Here is a 25,039-nt window from a genome sequence, read left to right as displayed (position 1 = left end):
TTACTGAGTTATTTAACCAAAGGAATGGAAACACAGGATGGTTTCTGCCCTCTAGCGCTTACAGTGTAACTGAAAGATTATTTATTCAGTGTAACTGAAAGATTAATTATATAAAACAAATTTAAAAATTATTAAGTATCATGTTTGTCAAGTTAGGGCTGGGGTATGACTTTTCAACTTACACATATTTCTGTCTTTAAAACTTGGGAAAATGTGCCAGGAATGTAAGGCATAACGCAAGAATAATTTCACGTCATTCTAGATAACACAAGCATTTGCATTAAATCATCTTCACGTAAATCATCACCCCCAAATTTATAATACAATTTTCTCCTAGAAAGCAGTTTTAAATCCTCTTATAAACTGATTATGGAAGAAAAAAAAAATAGAAGCACAAATTTAAAAACATTCCATGCAAAAATGTTAACCCTAGCTTTAACCATAAACCAGTTTCTAAAAAGCCTTTGATTCAGGCTGGACTGTTGGCACGGAAGTGCCAGAAAACACCTGCAGATGTTTTCTTGTTAAGAAGTCAGGGAAGCTGTCGAACCTCTGCACGTGACTGACAGCCAACACCCAGCTGCAGCATCTGGCCAGGAGCACCCGAGGGGCCGAGGCTCACCGTGCCTGTTCACGTCCTCACTCCACCCTCCACCAGTCTGATGTCAGAGGGAGAGGTGGACAGTGTAAAAGGGCTCATTTCTCAACGTGTGAATACACACAACTGAATGTTAAATCCACCTCTAACTCACACCTCAGTGTCGTTATTTCAAGTGGTACCTGCTTCCTTCCTGACCGCCAGCCAAGGTGGCCTCGTGAGGAGCCAGAGAGGGAAGCCGGCCCGGGGTCAGCGCTGGCAAGGCGTGTCCTTTCTGCGGAACTTGAAACTGCCGCCTGCTGCTTTCCTACGCGGTCAGTTCTGATGGAACTGCCGTGTCTGCACTGAGCAGACAACCTGGTGGTAACGGACACTTACTGACCTTTTCACCTCCTGAATAGACTTCTCCAAGTAAAGGCTATTTTGAAGATCGGTGTAAAAGAATTTTTAAGGAATCATGAATCTTGATTTAGAGCACAGATTTGACTTTATTATTTTTATCAGTCTGCATTTATTTATATATCCTATTCATACCTTTATACCGACTTTAAATAAAATTAATCTGTTTACATAAAATCATGTTCAGCTCCAATAAAACTGTAAAAAGATTACTTTTTAAAATGCAATATTTAAAACATTTGAAACAATAATAAAAATAACATGAACCCAGTGATATTTAAAATTATCATGCTATTCTCACAAAAGAGATCAATGCAAAATAGGTATCATCTGATGTTTTCACTCAATTTGTGACATTTCTAATCTCAGACAAGTATTTTCATTCAAGACTAATGCTTTACCTGCTCCTTGTAAAGACACTGCACTATTGCTGCATATTTACTAATGATTGTTCACAATTATTATTTTTCTAAAATTTCACATAAGAATCATTATTATATTCATTAATGCAAAAATTCTTAATTCTTAAAATGTCATTATTTCTTATGCTGTTTTTAAGAAGCCAGCTAATTGAGAGCTTTGAGGAATTAAAAAAAAACAAAAACACAACCCAAGAAACACCAGTTCCACATCCTAAGCTGATGAGGTCTATGGAACTCACAGCTGGACCAGGTACTAAAACCAAGGGTTAACCACGCCACCCCTGAGATTTCCACAGGACACGTCAGCCATCCACACCTGCTGCTCAGTCGCTCGGTCGTGTCCAGTTCTGGCCCGTGGACTGTGCCCACCAGGCTCCTCTGTCCAGCATAGTCTGTTGTACCCAGCTGCTCACCCAGGAGCAGTGCCACCAAAGAAACCAGACTCCAGTCACGGCTGTGTCTAACTGTTCTTCTCAACCTGAGTAACAGCTGACTATTCAGGGGACGGACAAAGGGCTACAGCGTTTAACTCCAGCGGGCTTGCTAGGGCACCTGCCTGGTGCCCTTCAAGTCCTCCTGCTTTGGTGTACTTGTTTAACTTGCACTTGGCCTGCCAGGTTAACTTCTAGAGTATTCGGCCCAATCCAGCTGAGAGAGTCAATTCCTAGGCAGGTTGATAAGAAGTCCAGGGGTCCCTGAGGAGAGAGGTCTGGGGTTCTCAAGGAGGAGGAAAGGACAAAAACTTTTTTTTCTTTACATTCTTTAGTCTTAGTCACATAAAACATTTTTTTCTTTAAGCCCGGAACTGATGATTACACAACAAACAACTCAGTTTAAACTCTGTTCTAAGGATTATATAACAACGATGTATCCTGCTTGAGGACAGTTTTTCCTTCCTGAAAACCTTCTGACTAATCCTGATATCTTAAAATGTGTATTATGGGAGTGGGTCTGCTAGGATCTTTCTATTGTTAAATTCTAATTCTGTTATCCTAAAATGTAAATTGTGGGAGTGGGTCTGGTAAAATTTTCACAAACTTGAGGACTTATTTTGATTTATTGTAATAATTAACTAAAAAGTATCTAAGTCCCTTGCTAACACTAGTGAGGGGGGCACTCTCTGTCCCCCTTCTGATGTCTGTGTCAGAAGCTTTCTCAGTCCCTTTCCACTTTAACAAAACTCTGCTACACAAAAGCTCTTGAGTGATCAACCCTGGTCCCTGGTCCCAAAGTTAAATCTTCTTCGGAGATCACCAATCCAACACCGTTCACCATAAGCTATCACAACAAGTATCTAATGACAATCAGACTCGTAATTTTTCCTACTTGTGTAACAAAATGCATAAATTAAGATAACATCTGTTTTTATTAGCAAAATGTAGACAGCTGGCCCTCTGCATCCGGCTTCTACAGCCATGGGTTCAACCAACTATGGATAGAAAATATATTTTTTAAAGTTTTTAAATTTCTAAATATGTTTTTAAAAGCTCCAAAAATCAACTATTTACATAGCATTTACACTGCATTTCAATTATTCACACAGCATTTACACTGTGTTAGGTATTATATGTAATCTAAGAATGATTTAGATTCCGGCTTCCCTGGTGGCTCAGTGGTAAAGAATCCACCTGCCAAAGCAGGAGACTGAGGAGACAAAGGTTCGATCCCTGGGTCAGGAAGACCCCTTGGAAAAGGAAATGGCAACCCACTCCAGTATTCTTGCTGGGAAAATTCCATGGACAGAGGAGCCTGGCCGGCTACAGTGTGAGGGGCTGCAAAGAGTGAGACACAACTTAGTGACTGAACAACAACGGAGATGATGGAAAGTACACAGAGGTTACACGCAGACACGAGGACACTGTTTTCGTAAGGGGCGGGAACATCTGAAGACCAGGGCTCCTGAAGGTGATCCCTGTGAGGAGGGACTGTACACTAACACCGCCCATGAGACCCGTGTCATTTGGAAAACGCAGCTGCTCTCCCACTGTTCTTTACAGACAGATTTGTATGAAGACAGAAATCAACACCTGTAGCATCAGCAGGTCTGATTAGCAAACACAGGAGTAACAGAGACTGCCCGTGACTCCAACAGCAGTGGCAGGAGCCGGCTACATGGTGAGCTGCAGGCCGCCATCCACCACCAGGACGTGCCCCGTCACATACGGCGACTCTAGAAGAAATACGGCTGCCTGGGCCACGTCAAGGGCGTCTCCAAACCTTCCCAGAGGGATATTCTTCTTTAAAAGTTCTTCATTCAAGTCTTTTGTCATATCTGTGTGAATGAATCCTGAAAGAGAAATGTTTGCCTGTTTAGTTGAAAAACGTAGACACTAAGAAACACTTGATCAATTAAAAACATTCACTGCTGGAAATTTAATTTGAGATTGTTAATAAACCTTGTTTTAGGAAACAGAATTTTGCTAATAATCAAACATTCAAGTCCTTATTTTTTATTCAGTTTAGTTCAATGAAGAGTTACTCAACACTAAAATATTTGACCACCAAATATTTGGTCCAACTCTTAGCACAATATAAGTGGATGGATATAAACATGAATAAGAATTCAGTTCCTCAATTCCATTCCTAAAGTTGAAGCTTCAATGCTTTGGCCACCTGATGCTAAGAGCTGACTCATTTGAAAAGACCCTGATGCTGGGAAAGATTGAAGGCAGGAGAAGAAGGGGACAAGAGAGGATGAGATGGTTGGATGGCATCACTGACTCAAAGGACATGAGTTTGAGTAAACTCCGGGAGTTGGTGATGGACAGGGAGGCCTGGCGTGCTGCAGTCTACGGGGTCACAGAGTCGGGTACAACTGAGTGATTAAACAAGAACAAACTCCTCAGAGAACCTGTAAGTCAGGGAGCCTAGCAGTGGCTGCCAGTCCAGAACTGGGGGCAGAGGCCAGGTTGTGAGGAAGGCAGCCGTCCCTGACGCTGGCATCTGCTCCTGGACACGATGTTGGACAAGCAGAGTAGGAACCTGTCCCAAACCCAGGCACCGTTCTCTCACTGCCAGAAGCTTTTTTTTTTTCAAATAATAGACTTTATTTTCTAGAGCAGCTGCAGCTTTACAGAAAAACTGATCAGAAAGGTGAGGGAATCCCACACAAGCCCCTACCACACTGCGTCCCCCAGGACCCCCAAGTATTAACACCCTGCCTGAGGGTGCTGCATGACGGACCAGGAGTGCCGCGGAGGAAAGTCACGGCTCACGTCAGGGCTCAGCCGCTGGCTGTACAGCTGTCTGGGTTTGACAAATGCATCACCACGCATGCACCACTGCATCATGGACAGCAGTTTAACTGCCCTAAGTCTCTAGCTGCAGCTTCTTAAAATTCATACATATCATCTCCCAAAGTCAAATAAAATTAAAAAACATGAAGGAATCAAACCAAAAGCATGAAGCTAGTCTCTAGGGAAACTAGTCCAGGCCCCTACCAAATTTCACTACTATTTTATGCTGCAGCTCGTGAACAACAGGGTCCTGAATTATAAATACATTCACAACCAGGGCACTGCACATAAACAGGCTCCCGGACTCTGTCACGTCTCAGAAGACCCGTGCAGGGGTATCAGTAGTCTGTAAACGCTCCACGCACCCACATTTGTGCCTGTACTGTTTCCCAACCTCTGCTCCCTCCTCGACCCCAGAGGACTATCTCCCAAAGCAATTTGCCATTTTATGAAGCTCTGGAAATTCTGCTTTACTGCTCGTTTACTACATACACATGTACAATGCCTTTCAAGCTGGGCTATAAAAATGAAAAACCCAGTCGGTGCCACTGTGCGAAGACGACGTCATTGTGACTGCCATTGACCAGGCAGAGGCTTCAGTGGCTGCAAAGCCATCTCTCCTTCAGCCAGCGAGGGAACGGAGGGACAGGAGCTCAGCTGAGGACAGGGGTGCGGCTGCTGTGCTTCACATCCGTGACAACATGCTTGGTACACTTCTTCCAGACAGGAATGCCTTAGGAACCAATAGTCTTACTCATAAAAGCAAGTGCATGGTTCTTGTCCAGTGAGGGTTTATATCTGTCGGCTCCCAAGGAAATGAACTTCCTTCCCCATTTTTGGCTAGCTATGTTGTTGTTGCCGTTTAGTTGCTCAGCCATGTCAGCCTCTCTCAGGACTGCATGGACTGTAGCCCACCAGGCGCCTCTGTCCATGGGATTCTCCAGGCAAGAATACTGGAGTGGGCTGCCATTCCTTTCTCCAGGGGATCTTCCCGACTCAGGGATCAAACCCATGTCTCCTGCATTGGCAGGTGGATTCTTTACCACTGAGCCATCAGGGAAGCCCTGGCTAGCTACAGAGTATAAACAAACAGCATCTCACTTCCATATGGCTTGGTTACTATTTTAGCTTTGAACAGCTTGATCTATAGCAGAGATCTGACACTTAAATAAGACACCAGGATGTCAGCCTCTCTCAGGCACCAGCATCACCACCTGCAGGATAAAGCTCCCTGCTTAGATGTCTGTACTCTGACACAAGTTCCTAGGACCTAGAAAGAATTAAAATAATCCCAGACACTTCTTTAGGGAGACAAAATAAGACTGTCGCCAAAAGCTAGACCAAGACTTTCACCAGGGCAAGTGTGTGTGTCCTAACATTACGTCTGTGAAAATGCACAGGGAGGCAGCGTGACAAGCCGCTGCCCACCGAACAGCGCCGGAGAGCAGCGAAAGTCGTGTCCGCCGCGCGTCTGCCAAGCCTCTGCAGCACCTGCCAGCCAGCCTCGGCCCCAGTCATGAGCACAAAAGCGCCTCAATTGAAAAAGACACTGAGGGTCCCCGGAGAAATCCGTGACTGCCGTGCCATCTGTCCAAACGTCACACGCTTCAGTCCTCGGAGGTTCAGTCCCCCGAGACACGCACTCATGTGCGGGCAAAGTAAATCATGCACAAGCCGCGGTGTCAGCAGCTGAACCAGCAAAAGAGCAAGAACAACAGCGGAAGCGCCCCCTGGGAGGCAGAGGTCACAGGACGCCCGCGCACCCGTGAAGCACACCTCCGGCTTCTGCCTCAGGCGGCACAGTGCACAGCGGCCACAGCAGCCACACTTCTGCGGACAGACGGGAGGCGGGTGAGTGGCTGCGAAAGGCTGGGGAGACTGAAGGAAATGGGGACTCCCGAACGCTCGGGGCTCCAGGGTTTCTTTTGGGACGATGAAAATACGTGTTCTCAAGTGGGCCGCAGTGATGATGGAACGACTGTGTGACTGCACTCAACTCAGTACATCAGACACTCTAAATGGGCGAATTACACTATGTCATTACACTGCCATAAACCTATTATTTAAGAAGTAAAACAGTTCTACATGTAGCAACATGGAATCAACTCCAGCAGAGATTGCTCTATGAGGAAAGCAAGGTACAGAACATTCTTACACATATGTGTTGTGAATGACACGTGCTGCTGCTACATGAGCAAACAAAGGCTGCTGCAATCAGCGCCACATCGCTGAGCCCTGAGGGCCTCCGGGCAGACACGGACAGGCTGCTGCCACTGCAGGCCATGCCCTGCGGGACCCCGCCCCAACACTGCGCCTGCAGGGGGCTCAGGATGGGAGCCCAGGACGCTGGCCCGGATGTTAGCCGAGCACACGTCAGAGGAGTGACTTCAGGGAGCCCAGACACTTGCATCTTCATACACAGAGGAGCACTAAATTCCTTAATTTGAGAGGTCTGGTTTTCTCTAGTAAATAGTAATCTTGTGATGTTCTGACAACCTGGCTTTCGTCACAAAAACTCCCATGTATCTTGGCTCTTTGCACCAGTCCCTCAGAGCTATCGCAGAGGCTGCCTCCTGGACAGAACACACACACACGTCAATGGCTTACATATGAAATACAGAGAAAACTATACACACACACACACTTTACTGGCTTACATGTGAAATACAGAGAAAACTACACATGCCACACACACACTTTACTGGATAATACATGAAATACAGAGAAAATTATACACATCACACACACACTTAACTGGCTTATAGATGAAATACAGAGAAAACTGTACATATCACACACACACCTAACTGGCTTATAGATGAACTGCACAGAAAATGACACACACACCACACATACACTTTACTAGCTTGTAAGTGAAACACAGAGAAAACCCAGCTGCAGGGGTTGCCTCTGAGGAAGGCACTGGATGGCCAGAAGACAACCCACTTTTCACTTTAAGCTTCTTTGTACTTTTGAATTTTGTACTATGTGTTTTATTACCTATTGAAAACACAGTTTTAAAAGTAATGTATCCAAAATAGTTTCAATTTATCAAATATTCTGTTTCTCATGTTCAATAATAATCAGTAACATTTATCAACGACGGGAAATTTACAGCTACTGTAATACCAAAATTAGCAACTAACTTATCTTTTAAAAGTTAAAAATCATTAGGAAGCAAATGAGAGGCTAATCTATTAATTTGCTTGTTTTTGTTTTTTCTATTATGATTCGCTTTTTAACTGATTTTTCCTTCATCGGAATCTCCATTTGAAGGTGACCAGGAAAACTAACATTAAAAATAAACATATTAAACAACCCAATCAAAAAGTGAAAAAAAAGACCTCAACAGACATTTCTCCCAAGAAGAAATACAGATGGCTAACAAACACATGAAAAGATGCTCAACATCACTCATTATTAGGGAAATGAAAACCAAAATCACAATGAGATACCACCTCACACCAGTCAGAATGATCATCATCAAAAAGTCTACAAACAATAAATGCTGGACAGCATGTGGAGAAAAGGGAACCCTCTTGCACTGTTGGTGGGAATATAAACTGATAAAACCACTATGGAAGATGGTATGGAGATTCCTTAAAAAAACAGGAATAAAACCACCATATGACCCAGTAGTCCCACTCCTAGGCATATACCCTGAGGAAACCAAAACTGAAAAAGACACATGTAACCCAGTGTTCATGCAGCGCTACTTACCATAGCTAGAACATGGAAGCAACCTAGATGTCCACTGACAGATAAATGGATAAAGCTGTGGCACATATACACAATGGAGTATTACTCAGCCATAAAAAGGAACACATTTGAGTCAGTTCTGATGACTCAATGGATGAACTAAGAGCCTATTATTCAGAGTGAAGTAAGTCAGGAAAAGAAAGATAAATATCGTATACTTTGGAAGGAATGATGCTAAAGCTGAAACTCCAGTACTTTGGCCACCTCATGCGAAGAGTTAACTCATTGGAAAAGACTCTGATGCTGGGAGGGATTGGGGGCAGGAGGAGAAGGGGACGACAGAGGATGAGATGGCTGGATGGCATCACGGACTTGATGGACGTGAGTCTGAGTGAACTCCGGGAGTTGGTGATGGACAGGGAGGCCTGGCGTGCTGCGATTCATGGGGTCGCAAAGAGTCGGACACGACTGAGCGACTGAACTGAACTGAACTGAATGCATATACACAGAATCTAGAAAGATAATACAGAAGAATTTATTTTCAGGGCAGCAATGGAGAAACAGACATAGAGAATAGACCTATGGGAAAGGCGGGAGGGGAGGAGAGGGTGAGATGTATGGAGAGAGTAAAGTGGAAACTTACATTACCATATGTAAAATAGATAGCCAATGGGAATTTGCTGTGTGACTCAGGGAACTCAAACAGAGGCTCTGTATCAACCTAGAGGGGTGGGATGGGAGGGAGGTTCAAGAGGGAGGGGATATATGTACACCCTATGGCTGGTTCATGTTACTGTCTGACAGAAAACAACAAACTTCTGAAAGCAGTTATCCTTCAATTAAAAAATAAATAAATTAAAAAATATAAAAATATTAATTCTGGTATTTCTCAGCTCTGTTCAAAGATCTGAAGAATCTGGTTGAAATCACTATCTGAAATTAACAAATAACCCATAGAATCAATCAGATGCTACCATTTCAGCTTGTACTTTGCTCCTGGTTGATGAAGCATATTCATACCAGGCTTATAGCATAGTCAATTTCATGTATTATACTACAGCCAATATAATATAATAAAAGTCACTCTACTCAATGTCCACATTTCTGGCAACAGGTTTTTTCTTTCCTGCAGTGTAAATTGCAGTGGAAAGTAATATCTCTAGAAAGGCTATACAAGCACACTTCCCTAACACTCAAAAAATTTCCCTTTGGACACAACTGGATCCGCACTGTTTAGTCTGTTGCCTTAACAACTAATTGACTGACAAAATTAAGCATTCCTTCTCCAGCGTTTCCATAGCATCATGCGGGTACCTACTTTGCACTCATCACATGGCAGTGTAATTATCTGTTTACACGCCTGTCTTTCCCACTGCACTTACTTCCCTGTGACACAAACACCTTATTCGTGTTTATAATCTGGAGCGCTGCCAGCCCTGGCACACGGGACACACTCGGGGAGTCTGCTGAATGAGTTACTAGACGTGAGGCACACTTGCATCACGCTCCAAGCATGCAGCTCGCAGCTCACTGTGACCCAGAGCTGACTCTCCATCACCCACACTGCTGCAATCCGCAAAGTGGGAAGCACGTAACAGAGCCCCCAACCCACAAACCATCTACTCTGCACATTAAAGTCGGCTCACACTAACACCCTGCTGGGCCGCACGAAGCACACACACACTCACCGCACTGTCAGGACCACAGGGCCACTTCGGGATTACCTTTAGAAAAAGAATGCACCCATAGCGAGTCACTTCTCAAATGTTTACGGATATGGAGCCAGTGTCTGACTGAACACTCAACGGGGACGCAGGCCACTCCTGACAGGTCCCTGCTGGTGGACAGCTCTGGGCCACACTGGGCAGAGCGGCCCAGGTCGCGCTCAGCCTCCTCACGAACCCCCAGCGCACCGGCCGCAGTGCCCTCGGCAAGCTGGGACAGAGGTCCCGTGGCAGCCAGCGGAACAGGAGGGTATCCATCGTCTTTGAAAGCACAATAACCAAGCCTGCCGTCATACCAGCTCACGAGTGATAACGCAGATTTGAGTTTTAGCACCTTTTTATTAGCCTCAACTAATCCAGACAATATTTATAAACTAGTAATTTGTCAAAAGGCAAATAACGTAAAGGTAAAAGTTATAAAATGGGAAGATCCAGACAGTTTAGAAAAATCATATTATGAAAAACCCAAAAAGACTTAAAGTTTGTAACGATATAAAAGGAATCACACAGAGGCCCTTCACTCACTAAAGAAGCAACTACAGCTACAATCACTGTTAAAATCAACTACTTCAGAGTCAGTTTTCAAAAGAATTCTCCCTCCTGAGTCTGCGTAAAGTATCTTTTTTCCTTCAAATTCCTCTCCGTGTTGAAATTCTAATGTGAATATGGGGTAGCTCTCTGAGGCGCAGTGACACCCAGTGAAAGGCATCTTCTCCATTTTGAAAACAAACGTACGTGACCTGTGACATTAATACTTTCTTCTCTACAAACACTGGCTTTCTGGAGTACAGGCTGACCTTGTTTTAAGGGGCCTTGCAGATACTGCACTTTGGGGTTTTTACGAGTTGTGGGTTTGTGGTAACTCTGGATCAAGCAAGTCCATCAGTGACATTTTCCCAACAGCCTTTGCTCAGTTCATGACTCTGGGTCACATTTTGGTGATTCTTACAGTGTTTCTGACTTTTCATTATTACTGTATTTGTTGTGGTGTCTGTAATCAGTGACCATTGATGTCAGCACTACAGACTGACTTGCTGAAGGTTCAGATGATGGTTAGCATTTTTTAGCAATAAAGTATTTTTTAGTTTATTTTCAACTGGAGGATAATTGCTTTACAATGTTGTGTTGGTTTCTGCCGTTCAACAACGTGAATCAGCCACAGGTACAGATATAAACGCTCCCTCGAGATCCTGCCTCCCACCCACCCTCCCATCTCAACTCTCCAGGTTGTCAGAGCAGTGGGCCGAGCTCTGCGTGTTATACAGAAACTTCCCATCAGCCATCTATTTTACATACAGTAATACATGTTTCGACTTCCCTGGTGGCTCAGACGGCGAGGTCCGATGCTGTAAAGAGCGATATTGCATAGGAACCTGGAACGTTAGGCCCATGAATCAAGGCAAATTGGAAGTGGTCAAACAGGAGATGGCAAGAGTGAACGTTGACATTCTAGGAATCAGAGAACTGAAATGGACTGGAATGGGTGAATTTAACTCAGATGACCATTATATCTACTACTGCGGGCAGGAATCCCTTAGAAGAAATGGAGTAGCCATCACAGTCAACAAAAGAGTCTGAGATGCAGTACTTGGATGCAATCTCAAAAACGACAGAATGATCTCTGTTCGTTTCCAAGGCAAACCATTCAATATCACAGTAATCCAAGCCTATGCCCCAACCAGTAACGCTGAAGAAGCTGAAGTTGAACGGTTCTATGAAGACCTACAAGACCTTTTAGAACTAACACCCAAAAAAGATGTCCTTTTCATTATAGGGGACTGGAATGCAAAAGTAGGAAGTCAAGAAACTCCTGGAGTAATAGGCAAAGTTGGCCTTGGAATACGGAATGAAGCAGGGCAAAGACTAATAGTGTTTTGCCAAGAGAAAGCACTGGTCATAGCAAGCACCCTCTTCCAACAACACAAGAGAAGACTCTACACATGGACATTACCAGATGGTCAACACCGAAGTCAGACTGATTATATTCTCTGCAGACAAAGATGGAGAAGCTCTATACAGTCAGCAAGAAAAAGACCAGGAGCTGACTGTGGCTCAGATCATGAACTCCTTATTGCCAAACTCTATATTCTCTGCAGACAAAGATGGAGAAGCTCTATACGGTTAGCAAAAAAAAGACCAAGAGCTGACTGTGGCTCAGATCATGAACTCCTTATTGCCAAATTCAGACTGAAATTGAAGAAAATAAGGAAAACCACTAGACCATTCAGCTATGACCTAAATCAAATCCCTTATGATTATACAGTGGAAGTGAGAAATAGATTTAAGGGACTAGATCTGATAGAGTGCCTGATGAACTATGGACGGAGGTTCATGACATTGTACAGGAGACAGGGATCAAGACCATCCCCAAGAAAAAGAAATGCAAAAAAGCAAAATGGCTGTCTGAGGAGGCCTTACAAATAGCTGTGAAAACAAGAGAAGCAAAAAGCAAAAGAGAAAAGGAAAGATATAAGCATCTGAATGCATAGTTCCAAAGAATAGCAAGGAGAGATAAGAAAGCCTTCCTCAGCGATCAATGCAAAGAAATAGAGGAAAACAACAGAATGGGAAAGACTAGAGATCTCTTCAAGAAAATCAGATGCCTGACTTCAGGCTCTACTACAAAGCCGTAGTCATCAAGACAGTATGGTACTGGCACAAAGACAGAAATACAGATCAGTGGAACAAAATAGAAAGCCCAGAGATAAATCCACGCACCTTTGGACACCTTATCTTTGACAAAGGAGGCAAGAATATACAATGGATTAAAGACAATCTCTTTAACAAGTGGTGCTGGGAAATCTGGTCAACCACTTGTAAAAGAATGAAACTAGAACACTTTCTAACACCATACACAAAAATAAACTCAAAATGGATTAAATATCTAAACGTAAGACCAGAAACTATAAAACTCCTAGAGGAGAACATAGGCAAAACACTCTCCGACATACATCACAGCAGGATCCTCTATGACCCACCTCCCAGAATATTGGAAATAAAAGCAAAAATACACAAATGAGATCTAATTAAAATTAAAAGCTTCTGCACAACAAAAGAAACTATAAGCAAGGTGAAAAGACAGCCTTCAGAACGGGAGAAAATAATAGCAAATGAAGCAACTGACAAACAACTAATCTCAAAAATATACAAGCAACTCCTGCAGCTCAATTCCAGAAAAATAAACAATCCAATCAAAAAATGGGCCAAAGAACTAAATAGACATTTCTCCAAAGAAGACCTACAGATGGCTAACAAACATATGAAAAGATGCTCAACATCACTCATTATCAGAGAAATGCAAATCAAAACCACAATGAGGTACCATTTCACGCCAGTCAGAATGGCTGTGATCCAAAAGTCTACAAGCAATAAATGCTGGAGAGGGTGTGGAGAAAAGGGAATGCAAACTAGTATAGCCACTATGGAGAACAGTGTGGAGATTCCCTAAAAAACTGGAAATAGAACTGCCATACGACCCAGCAATCCCACTGCTGGACATACACACTGAGGAAACCAGAAGTGAAAGAGACACGTGTACCCCAATGTTCATCACAGCACTGTTTATAATAGCCAGGACATGGAAGCAACCTAGATGTCCATCAGCAGATGAATGGATAAGAAAGCTGTGGTACATATACACAATGGAGTATTACTCAGCTATAAAAAAGAATACATTTGAATCAGTTCTAATGAGGTGGATGAAACTGGAGCCTATTATACAGAGTGAAGTAAGCCAGAAAGAAAAACACCAATACAGTATACTAACGCATATATATGGAATTTAGAAAGATGGTAACGACAATCCTGTATGTGAGACAGCAAAAGAGATACTGATATATAGAACAGTCTTTTGGACTCTGTGGGAGAGCAGGGTGGGTGGGATGATTTGGGAGAATGGCATTGAAACATGTAGAATATCGTATGTGAAACGAATCGCCAGTCCAGGTTCGATGCAGGATACAGGAAGCTTGGGGCTGGTGCACTGGGATGACCCAGAGGGATGGTACGGGGAGGGAGGTGGGAGGGGGTTCAGGATGGGGAGCACGTGTACACCCGTGGTGGATTCATGTTGATGTATGGCAAAACCAATACAATATTGTAAAATAAAATAAATAAATAAATAAACAAAAAACTGAAAAAAAAATATTGGCAAAAAAAAAAAAAAAGAAAATCAGAGATACCAAGGGAACATTTCATGCAAAGATGGGCTCGATAAAGGACAGAAATGGTATGGACCTAACAGAAGCAGAAGATATTAAGAAGAGGTGGCAAGAATACACAGAAGAACTATACAAAAAAGATCTTCACAACCCAGATAATCACGATGGTGTGATCACTCACCTAGAGCCAGACATCCTGGAATGCGAAGTCAAGTGGGCCTTAGGAAGCATCACTACAAACAAAGCTAGTGGAAGTGGAATTGAGCTATTTCAGTTGAGCTATTTCAAATCCTAAAAGATGATGCTGTGAAAGTGCTGCACTCAATATGCCAGCAAATTTGGAAAACTCAACAGTGGCCACAGGATTGGAAAAAGTCAGTTTTCATTCCAATCCCAAAGAAAAGCAATGCCAAAGAATGCTCAAACTACCGCACAATTGCACTCATCTCACATGCTAGCAAAGTAATGCTCAAAATTCTCCAAGCCAGGCTTCAATAGTACATGAACCATTAATTTCCAGATGTTCAACCTGGACTTTAAAAAGGCAGATGAACCAGAGATCATATTGCCAACATCCGCTGGATCATTGAAAAAGCAAGAGTTCCAGAAAAACACCTACTTCTGCTTTATTGACTATGCCAAAGCCTTTGACTGTGTGGATCACAATAAACTGTGGAAAATTCTGAAAGAGATGGGAATACCAGACCCTGACCTGCCTCTTGAGAAACCTGTATGCAGGTCAAGAAGAACAGTTAGAACCGGACATGGAACAACAGACTGGTTCCAAATCAGGAAAGGAGTACATCAAGGCTGTATATTGTCACCCTGCTTATTTAACTTATATGCAGAGTACATCATACAAAATGCTGGGCTGGATGAAGCACAAGTTGGAATCAAGATTGCCAGGAGAAGTATCAATAACCTCAAATATACAGATGACACCACCCTGATGGCAGAAAGCGAAGAACTAAAGAGCTTCTTGATGAAAGTGAAAGAGCAGAGTGAAAAATCTGCCTTAAAACTCAACATTCAGAAAACTAAGATCATGGCATCCAGTCCCATCACTTCATGGCAAACAGATGGGGAAACAATGGAAACAGTGACAGACTGTTTTCTTGGGCTCCAAAATCACTGCAGATGGTGATTGTAGCCATGAAATTAAAGATGTTTCCTTCTTGGAAGAAAAGCTATGACCAACCTAAACAACATATTAAAAAACAGAAATGTTACTTTACCAACAAAAGTCCGTCTAGTCAAAGCTATAGTTTTTCCAGTAGTCATGTATGGATGTGAGAGTTGGACTATAAAGAAAGCTGAGCTCTAAAGAACTGATGCTTTTGAACTGTGGTGTTGGAGAAGACTCAAGAGTTCCTTGGACTGCAAGGAGATCCAACCAGGATCCAACCAGTTCATCCTAAAGGAAATCAGTCCTGAATATTCATTGGAAGGACTGATGCTGAAGCTGAAACTCCAATACTTTGGCCACCTGATGCTAAAAACCGACTCACTGGAAAAGACCCTGATGCTGGAAAAGATTGAAGGTGGGAGGAGAAGGGGACGACAGAGGAGGAAATGGTTGGATGGCATCACCAGTGTGATGGACATGGGTTTATGTAGGCTCCGGGAGTTGGTGATGGACAGGGAAGCCTGGCATGCTGTAGTCCATGGGGGTCACAAAGAGTCGGAACTACTAAACAACTGAACTGATATGTACCTCAGCTTCTTTATCCATTCAGATGTTGATTCACATCTAGGTTGCTTCCATGTCCTAGCTACTGTAAATAGTGCTACAGTGAACACTGGGGTACGTGTGTCTTACTGAGCAATGTGGCGCGTATTTTCACATGTTTATTGCTCATCTGGATGTCTTCTTTGCAGAAATGTCTGTTTAGGTCTTCTGCTCATTTTTTGATTGGGTTGTTTGTTTTTCCCATATTGAGCTGCATGAACTGCTTATATATTTTAGAGATTAATTCTTTGTCAGTTGTTTGCAATTATTTTCTCCCATTCTGAGGGTTGCCTTTCCATCTTATTTATAGTGTCTTTTGCTGTGCAAAAGCTTTCAAGTTAATTAGGTCCCATTTGCTTTTTTTTTTTAAATTTCCATTACTTTAGGAGATGGGTCAAAGAGGATCTTGTGGTATTTTTAAATTAAAGTATGAACATTGGTTTTTTAGATGCAGTGTTACTGCACATTTAATAGACTACAGTATAGTATAAACATAATTTTTATATGCACTGAGAAACAAGGTTTGCTGATTGCTTTACCGTGATACAAGCTCTACTGGGGTGTCTGGAACCAAACCCGCAGTCTCTCAGGTTATCAGTAAGTCAGTTACTGCAGGCAATTACGTCATGAAATGTGCAAAGGACATCACCAAGGCAGCCTTGTTGGATTACCTCCTCTGATTCGTACTGTTATGAAAAGCACACTGTATGACAGTGCTATTCAGATATTTTAAATATAAAGACGTGTTATTTCTTTAATCTAGATGCAGGGACTATGTTAGGGAATGGATGCATTGTTTGAAGTTCTGCTTTGACAAACTGACAACGTCTAAATTAGCAAACACTGTATCCTCGTGAGCAGCAAACAGATAACACATCCCCAAAGAGGACAAAGACAATTAAAATGCAAACAGTTCTGCCAAGGGGTACAACTTGGGCTCAACTGCAGTATATACGTCACCAATACGCCTCATCCCACTTACCTGACATTCATACATTCAGTTCTTGAGAGTTCCAAGTTATGCCTGACTTTTAAATGGGGAGTTTCTCTTGTGTCCAGCACAGATACAGCATGCCTGGCCTGAGTCTTGGCCCCCAGCCCCATCAGACAGAGTTCAACCCCCCCCCACCACCATGCTCCATGTTCTTTGTGGGGTCCCGGCTCCTGTCCCAACCCCCTGAGAAGTGCTTACAGACACAAGACCGGTCTTTGCTATTATTTTATAAAACCATGCTGCTAAGTCGCTTCAGTCATGTCCGACTCTGTGCGACCCCAGAGATGGCAGTCCACCAGGCTCCCCCGTCCCTGGGATTCTCCAGGCAAGAACACTGGAGTGGGTTGCCATTTCCTTCTCAATGCACGAAAGTGAAAAGTGAAAGTGAAGTCACTCAGTCGTGTTCGACTTAGCGACCCCATGGTCTGCAGCCTACCAGGCTCCTCTGTCCATGGGATTTTCCAGGCAAGAGTACTGGAGTGGGTTGCCATTGCCTTCTCCATTTATAAAACCATAAATTCACATAAATTAAAAGAAAAAAGTTTCCACTCACCTGGTGCAACTACATTCACTCTAATTTTCTTTTTTGCTACTTCTTTGGCAAGAGCACGTGAAAATCCGACTAATCCTCCTTTACTGGCACTGTATACAGACTGGCCGGAATTGCCTTTTAAACCAACAACACTTCCTAGAAAAAGAAATGAGAGCAAATTCAAACTACATTCATAGGGTTATTATTCTGCACGTTCAGATAGTCTATAGTAAACAAACAAGGTACAAACCCTTACCTCGTCTTTTGCTAAAATGAGGAATTCTAACCATTGTCATTTGAGTAGCAAGACTTAGACTCTGCTCAGAAACAGGAGCCGAAAGAAGCTCATGTAGAACCCGGAGGACTAGGCAGGGGCTGAGAACTGATCCACTAAATGACAGCACTCATGCTCATCTCTGAGGAGGTGGAGCATGATAAAAAGCCTACAGAGTTTATAGAGGCTTCCAGGAGGAAGAGGTTAAAACCAGAACAGACAAGCCAGGTAAAGACTGATTTTATGACATTGCATGAAGTTTTTATTTCCAGCTAAAAAACAGTTCATTTGAAGATAAATTTTACTAAATTTCAACTACTGTTGATTAAATTAACAAAGCTTCTACTGTAAACTTTTTGTAAAATTGTAATTTAGTTACTTTCAGAGATGTTCAACTTGTACTGCCTAGTTAAAGATTCTTGGATGGCTCAATTATATGAATATGAAAGAATAACTTATAACCCAAGTATCAACTGTATGCAAATAAATTCTTGCAGAACAGAAATTGGGGAAGTCATTTTCTGCATCAATGACCTGTATATGTAATGTAGAGTAAGGGAGTTAGAGAAGGCGAGGTTCAGAAAAAGAACCAGACTGGCACTTTACAAGAACAGATCACCTTTAATGAGGCGAAAAGGGGCAGCATTCCGATTAGTGAGCTGCTGCACTAACCCAAGAAAAGAGTAAGTATATACAGGCATGTATGTGGAAAGCTACTGTCTTAAGGAGACCTGTTCTTCTCCAAGGTTGTTCAGAGTAGTTATCTCTTAAATGGCTGGGGCAAAGAATTCTGGAGATCGGCCAGAGGCTGGACTGGCTAGGAGCTGGTCATAATCAACCTTGATGTCCACTTTTTTCTTTGGGTGAGAGAGTTCTTTGTTTTGCATAGAATGGTGGGGAGGACCTGTGTTGGGGGCCAGAGTGAGGTACTCCGCCCGTGACAAAGGTCATGAGGAAGGAGGCTCGACATATGCAAAGGCGGGATCGAGCCTCAGGAGTCCCCCTGGAACTCCTCGAGCATCTACCCCCATAACCAGAGCCTGCCTACTTTACTACTTTGTGCTCTCACCTACATCTCTGACTTTACGGGGGTCTGTCCCCCACCACCTCTTTCGGAGAAGGAGTTAACCTAGAGCTCCAGTTAATAATAATTCCTGGGCGTGATAAGAGTGTTTTAACCTACAAACTCCTCTGAAGGTTCTCTAGCCTGCCTGACAGGCTTGTCCGGCCACATGTGATTGCTCACAGCCTCCCAACCGTGAGAGGCACGAGATGCTTTAAACCTTCTAAAAACAGGTTCCTTAGAAAAGTTAGAAAACTATTAGTATAAGTATAATGGGCTGATTAGAAATTGTATTGGTGAAGGGTTTTTCATTTGTTGAGCCAATGTTTGTTGCTAAGTCTCCACATCCCCTGCCCTTACACACATTAATGAATATATAGAAGAAATAAGTATTAACCTTTGATATTAATCACGTTAGACCTTAGGCTAAGTAAATTCTTTCCTTAACTAAAACCCACTACACCGTCACCCTATAGGAATGTAACTTTATTTGGGTGGCGTCTGTTTTAAGAATAATCACCCCTGGAGAAATAAGTGTCCTGGTTGACTGACCGTTGTCACAAGGAGAGGGTCGTAAATTGTCAGCAGGCCCCCCCCACCCCCCGGCCAGAAGATGATGTAACACCCCTAAGACCTCTGTATACATTTGTGTGAAGCACCTGACTTTGATAAAAGTCAGGACTGCTGTCCCCACGTGACTTTTGCATAACATCTCAGTATATAAAAGTAGACCATGGAAAATAAAGAATTGGGATCAGTTTCTCGAAATACTGGTCTCCCCATGTCGCTCTCTCTCTCACTCTGGTTGAGTCTCCATCTGGAGCGCGGAACCCACCATGCTTACTAATTATGCCTGGGCTTCTAAGATCCGACCGGGGAGGCCTCAGTGTGTCCTCTCCTTCGGGAGAACAGAAGGACGCCTGCGGCCTACGTAAGTGGTGCAAACTTCTTGTCTTGAAGTTTTATTGGTCTCCCGTGTAAACCAAGCTATTCAGCCTCTTTTCTCCACTGAATTTTCCTACTGAGCTATCCTTATTCTATTACTCTTTATATCCTTAATTAACGTTTAATTAAGCAGTTGTTTCCTGATCTTCGCCTACGCCGTCTCTCCTTCGAATACCCTGGATCAGCTGGGGCTGATCCCCGGCAGACCTGGAAGGGAGTTTGAACTCCAGGCTATTTTGAGCCATGTAACTTTCCTTCAGGTAATATAAAAAGTAACCAAGAACCTCAAAAAAGAAGGAATGATGCTAAAGCTGAAACTCCAGCACTTTGGCCACCTCATGCGAAGAGTTGACTCATTGGAAAAGACTCTGATGCTGGGAGGGATTGGGGGCAGGAGGAGAAGGGGACAACAGAGGATGAGATGGCTGGATGGCATCACTGACTCGATGGACGTGAGTCTGAGTGAACTCCGGGAGTTGGTGATGGACAGGGAGGCCTGGCGTGCTGTGATTCATGGGGTCGCAGAGTCGGACACGACTGAGCGACTGAACTGAATTTTAGAGAGAGAGAAAAAAAAAACTCCAAATACTTCTTATGATCAGCAAGTCCAAGAATAAAATATTTATCCACACTAGGTGTTACATGTTAGTTAATGACAAAGGAACAGAAAGGAGTGCAGAGAGAGTGAGAAAAGACACTCTGATCAGACAGAGGAAATGCAGGTGGGGTTTGGGGGAGGAAGAGAAACAAAGAGAAACACAAAAAAGAAAAATAAAGACTTGGAGGCAAGGCTGAGCAGGAGGCTTGAGCAGCTGTGGTTCCACCACACACAGCTGTTCCTCTGCAAAGGGCTAACTTCTGAAATACCAACATCCTTTCCAGAAATTTACAGTAACCTCTTTGGTCATAGAGACCCCTAGAGACCCCTAACTTATTTTCAGTAGTCTATTTTATTGACTTACAGCACAAGTCTAAAAGTCTGCATGTAAGCAAAAGGCTGATAGGGGATTTGTTTTGTGCATGTCTAAAGAGGGGATGTTTCAGAGTTGAACAAATACCCCCCTTTACCAGGAGAGATGTGCATGGTAGTATACCAGCTTACAAGAACCCAGATCATTACCTGGCTATGTCAGATAGCAAAAGTCAGCTCAGTTACTAATCTTTCAGAAGAAAATTGACCTCTCATATTTTTAAGGGTAAATATCCAAAACGTTCTAATTCTTATTAGCACAATATTCTTTCCTTTGGTCAATTTCAAAAAGGAAGCACTCTGTATTCTGGCTTGGAAAAACACTTCCTGTTTTAGAGTAGGGTCACTTACTCTAAGGAGCAGCATCCCTTTTTTATGGCCTATAAGGTATCACCACTTAAATGGGAGATGGCAGGCATGCTGCTATTCTCAAATTACCACATTGAAACGAAATCTCAAGTCACTCTGCATTTTAAAGTCTACAGGCATACACTCCACTCTGCCCTATGGGGCCGGTGAACTGAAGCCCAGGAGTTACTTAACATCCATTCTAAACACTGAAAAGGTTATTCTCTTAAGAAAACCTCCTCTTAGACCTCTGTGCTGGATTTGCTAGTGACGCACACAGCTGCTGCAGAAGTCATTTTTTAGCCCTCACCAACTACAAGTTTTTCATTCCTTGATCACATTTTGAAAATTTGGTTTCATGTAAGAATCAGGATGTCCAATTTTTCTTAAATGTGCAAAAGAGCTGGTCAAACTGAACCACATTTGTGCATAGCAACGACCTGCTGGATCGGAGCTATTCCACACAGCCTCTGGACTCCAAAGCTGGGGGCCTCAGGTCAGGTATCTCCAGGTGTGTGCTGTCACCTCCCCAGTCCCTGGTGGTGTCACTCCATAACACCTGCTTGACCGCTAGAAGGATGTGAATTGGTGATTCCTGTTTCACCTATTAATCAGTTAATAAAATCCTTTTTCCATGGGTAATAAAGACACATTCTGTCCAAGTTTCACAGGTAAATAAACTCCAAATCAGCTGATTAAATTTCTGTGGTGCCATGAGATAATACTATACACGCAGAGGTAAAGACTCACCTACATTCACAATGGACCCTCTCTGCTGTTTAATCATTGTCTTCAGGGCAGCTCTACAGGTCAGCATGGAGCCCAGGAGGTTAGTATGGAGCTGAGAGAGCATATCTTCAGTATTTGTCCTTACTAAGAGGTTATCCCTACGAAAAAAGCAAAATCAAACCAAAACAATCCCGTGTGATTTAAAAATGGGGCAAGACAAATTAAAAAGTCAAGAAATAGATAATATTTTTTTTCTAAAAGTAGAATATAAGAGCTTTGCCTCTGAGTTAGCCCATTTTAAACTTGATCTGTGAGGAAACATATATAGTCACAACAGTGGTAACCCAGGAAGTACTAACTGGGAAGAAAACAAGAGAGTCATTTGGTTTCTGGTAAAATTCTTTAGCTCAATATGGATGTTGATTACAATGTTGAAACTAAACTGTACCCTTAATATGTGCACTTCCCAGACATCATATTATACCTGTACCACACACACATATAACTATTCCAATAGCACACGTTTAGTTTAAAAAGGTTTTTTTCCTCTGTAATAAAATAACATTTTGACACGCAAAAAAACTAAACGAAACCCTTATTATAATCTCAATATAAAACAATGAAAAAAGTGTGCAGCTTGACAGACCAAATTTTAAAATACATAACTTTTCTTCCAATTAGAAGTAAAACAAGTTAATATACTAACTCATATTAATCAAAAGAAAATTAGGACGAAAAAAAATTAGAAATGTACTTAAGTTTGTGACCAACCTGTTAATTCCAGCTGCATTTACCAAGAAATTAACGCGACCTAAATTTTTCTCTATCTCTTCAAATGTATTTTGAACATCATGTTCTTTGGCAACATCACAGCTCAATGCCAAATGGTCTCCTACACAACAAAATTAAATTAGAATTACTAATAAAGTATACCTTGGCTGTAAAAATGATTCAGTACACATTCATCAAACACCTACTATGAGCTAGTGTCAGTGAAGTCGCTCAGTCATGTCCGACTCTTTGCGACCCCATGGACTGTAGCCTACGAGGCTCCTCTGTCCATGGGATTTTCCAGGCAATAGTACTGGAGTGGGTTGCCATTTCCTTCTCCAGGGGATCTTCCCGACCCAGGGATCGAACCTGGGTCTCCCGCATTGTAGACAGACGCTTTACCGTCTGAGCCACCAGGGAAGTCCTATGAACTAGTGTAGTAGTGTCAATTACTCAGTTATGTCCCACTCAGTAGGGTCTGACTCTTTGCAACCTTTTGGGCTGTAGCCCACCAGGCTACTCTGTCCATGGAACTCTCCAGGTAAAAATACTGGAGTGGGTAGCCATTTCCCTTCTCCAGGTGATCTTCCCAACCCAGGGACCCAAACTGGGTCTTCCTGCATTGCAGAGGGATTCTTCACCATCTGAGCCATGGAAGCCTTAGATCTGTTCTATCCAGAACTTGAGATAAAGGATGATTAAGTCCCAGATTCCTGATCTCATGGAGTTCAGTCTAAGAAACTGGATGGAGGAAGGTGGGGAACAAGCAGAAGCAAAGTAATGCAACAGAATGTAAACCTTAAAACACTTTTTTAATCAACAAAAGTCAGGGAGCACCGTTCTCATGTTCATAGCACTTTGTATGAGTCACCTACCAATATTTACAGTTTGACACTGACCCTATGCCATTTAATTCAGCAGTTCTCTCAGTTTTATATTCCTATTTTGTAAACTTGAGACATTCCCAGTGGCTTAGCAGTAAAGAATCTGCCTGCAATACAGGAGACACAAGAGACACGAGTTCAATCCCAGGGTTGGGAATATCCCCTGGAGAAGGAAATGGCATCCCACTCCAGTATTCTTGCCTGGAAAATTCCATGGACAGGGGAGCCTGGTGCGGCTACTGACCATGGGGTTGCAAAGAGTGGGACACGACTGAACACGCTTGCATATATAAGCTTAATGTCTAATTCAGTTACATTCTTGTCGAACTGGTTTCTTGGCTTTGAAATAAACTCTAGGGTTTTTCTGTTTAACTATAACACAATCTTATATGGCCATTATTATAGCGTGACTATTAGAAAAGATGAAACAAAGCAGGAAGCTGTTTTTTAAAATGCTCAAATCATGAAAAAAATTTTACCAAAAACTGTTACCTGTTTTTTTAAAGTCCACTTTCTGGAAATGTTTAAATTAAAAAAAAAGAAAATTAAACTTCAAAGAAAGCACTCTTTATTCATTATACCACTTAACACTCTGCCTTTTTTTTTTTTTTTAAAGGTAAACAATTCTTTTCTGGCTAACCTTGCGTGGTACATTAACACTAAAATTACCTTCTTAAACCTCTGGAGACTTATGTGAAGTCGGGGCGACGATGCGTAAAGGTGCCCCGACAGTGGACGACGTGCCCCTGAGCCCAGCCCTAACTCTAGCTGCGAGCTCGATCCTTCACAGCACCCCGTCTCACTACCAGCCAGAGACTGAAATTCGCAAAGCAACTGTGAATCCATTCCTAATACAGGGGGGGGATGAAATTTAAGCGGAATCTGCCGGAACAATCTCACTGTCCCTTGGTGAAGGTCATCAGGGCATAAGAGTGCTTCAACGCTGTGGACGCCGGGAGGCGAGCCCACGCACATCCCGTACTAGTGCAGCCGCCAGCGGCCCGAGGCGGCACTCCCTGCGCATGCGCACACGCGCCGGCCTCCTCGCGAGACCCGAGCACGCCTGTGCCGCCCCTCGCCCAGCATGGCGGGGAGAGCGCCCAAGACGGCTTCTTGTACCTACACCGGCCGCGCGAAGAGGGGGTGCGACCCCGGTCGGTACCCACCGCCGAGGTCCCCGGCCGCGGCTCTGGCCCCCTCCAGATTCCGGGCGACGATGGCCAGTCGATAGCCTCTCTGGGCCATCAGGCGGGCCACCGCCCTGCCGATGCCCCGGGAGCCTCCGAACACGGCGCACACCTTGTCCATCTGGGACGCGGAGCCGCAGGCCCGGGGGAAGAGGCTACAAGAGACGGCCCTTCCCAACGGCCTCGTAAATTCACACACAGCGGCGCGCTCAAACTGAATCGCGGGCCTACGGCTCTCGCCGCCGGATTGGAACCAGTGCGGGCCCAGAAACCCAGAGCGCCGCGACCGCTAGTCACGTTGGCGCGTCGACGTCAGCGCGCACGTGCTCCGGGCGGCGCGCCCCCGGCGGATGCCAGCGTGGGCCGGCGGGACAG

The 25,039-nt window shown here is 43.5% G+C and overlaps 1 protein-coding gene across 1 annotated transcript; it reads right to left on the bottom strand.

The window, feature by feature from the left end:
• Positions 1 to 24,985, bottom strand: CBR4 (carbonyl reductase 4). Its single transcript, XM_005892557.3, has 5 exons — positions 24,644 to 24,985; positions 22,594 to 22,714; positions 21,844 to 21,980; positions 17,515 to 17,649; positions 1 to 3,706 (listed from the first exon to the last, which is right to left on the bottom strand). Exons 1-5 carry the CDS (start codon positions 24,783 to 24,785, stop codon positions 3,528 to 3,530), a joined length of 714 nt encoding a protein of 237 aa, XP_005892619.1. The 5' UTR covers positions 24,786 to 24,985; the 3' UTR covers positions 1 to 3,527.
• Positions 24,986 to 25,039: the final 54 nt, after the last annotated feature.

Source organism: Bos mutus, chromosome 8 (assembly GCF_027580195.1).
Source record: "Bos mutus isolate GX-2022 chromosome 8, NWIPB_WYAK_1.1, whole genome shotgun sequence".
NCBI lineage: Eukaryota > Metazoa > Chordata > Mammalia > Artiodactyla > Bovidae > Bos > Bos mutus.
Note: the sequence above shows the minus strand (reverse complement) of the source record. Positions and strands in the feature narration are given on the sequence as shown.

What these genes read in the sequence shown, in the direction of transcription:
- CBR4 (XM_005892557.3), bottom strand. Translation starts at nt 24,785, where the DNA reads ATGGACAAGGTGTGCGCCGTGTTCGGAGGCTCCCGGGGCATCGGCAGG. An exon ending in CGCGGCCGGGGACCTCGGCG is followed by an intron (nt 22,715 to 24,643) that starts GTGGGTACCGAC and finishes TTTGTTGTGTAG; the next exon opens with GAGACCATTTGGCATTGAGC. An exon ending in AATGCAGCTGGAATTAACAG is followed by an intron (nt 21,981 to 22,593) that starts GTTGGTCACAAA and finishes CTTTTTTCGTAG; the next exon opens with GGATAACCTCTTAGTAAGGA.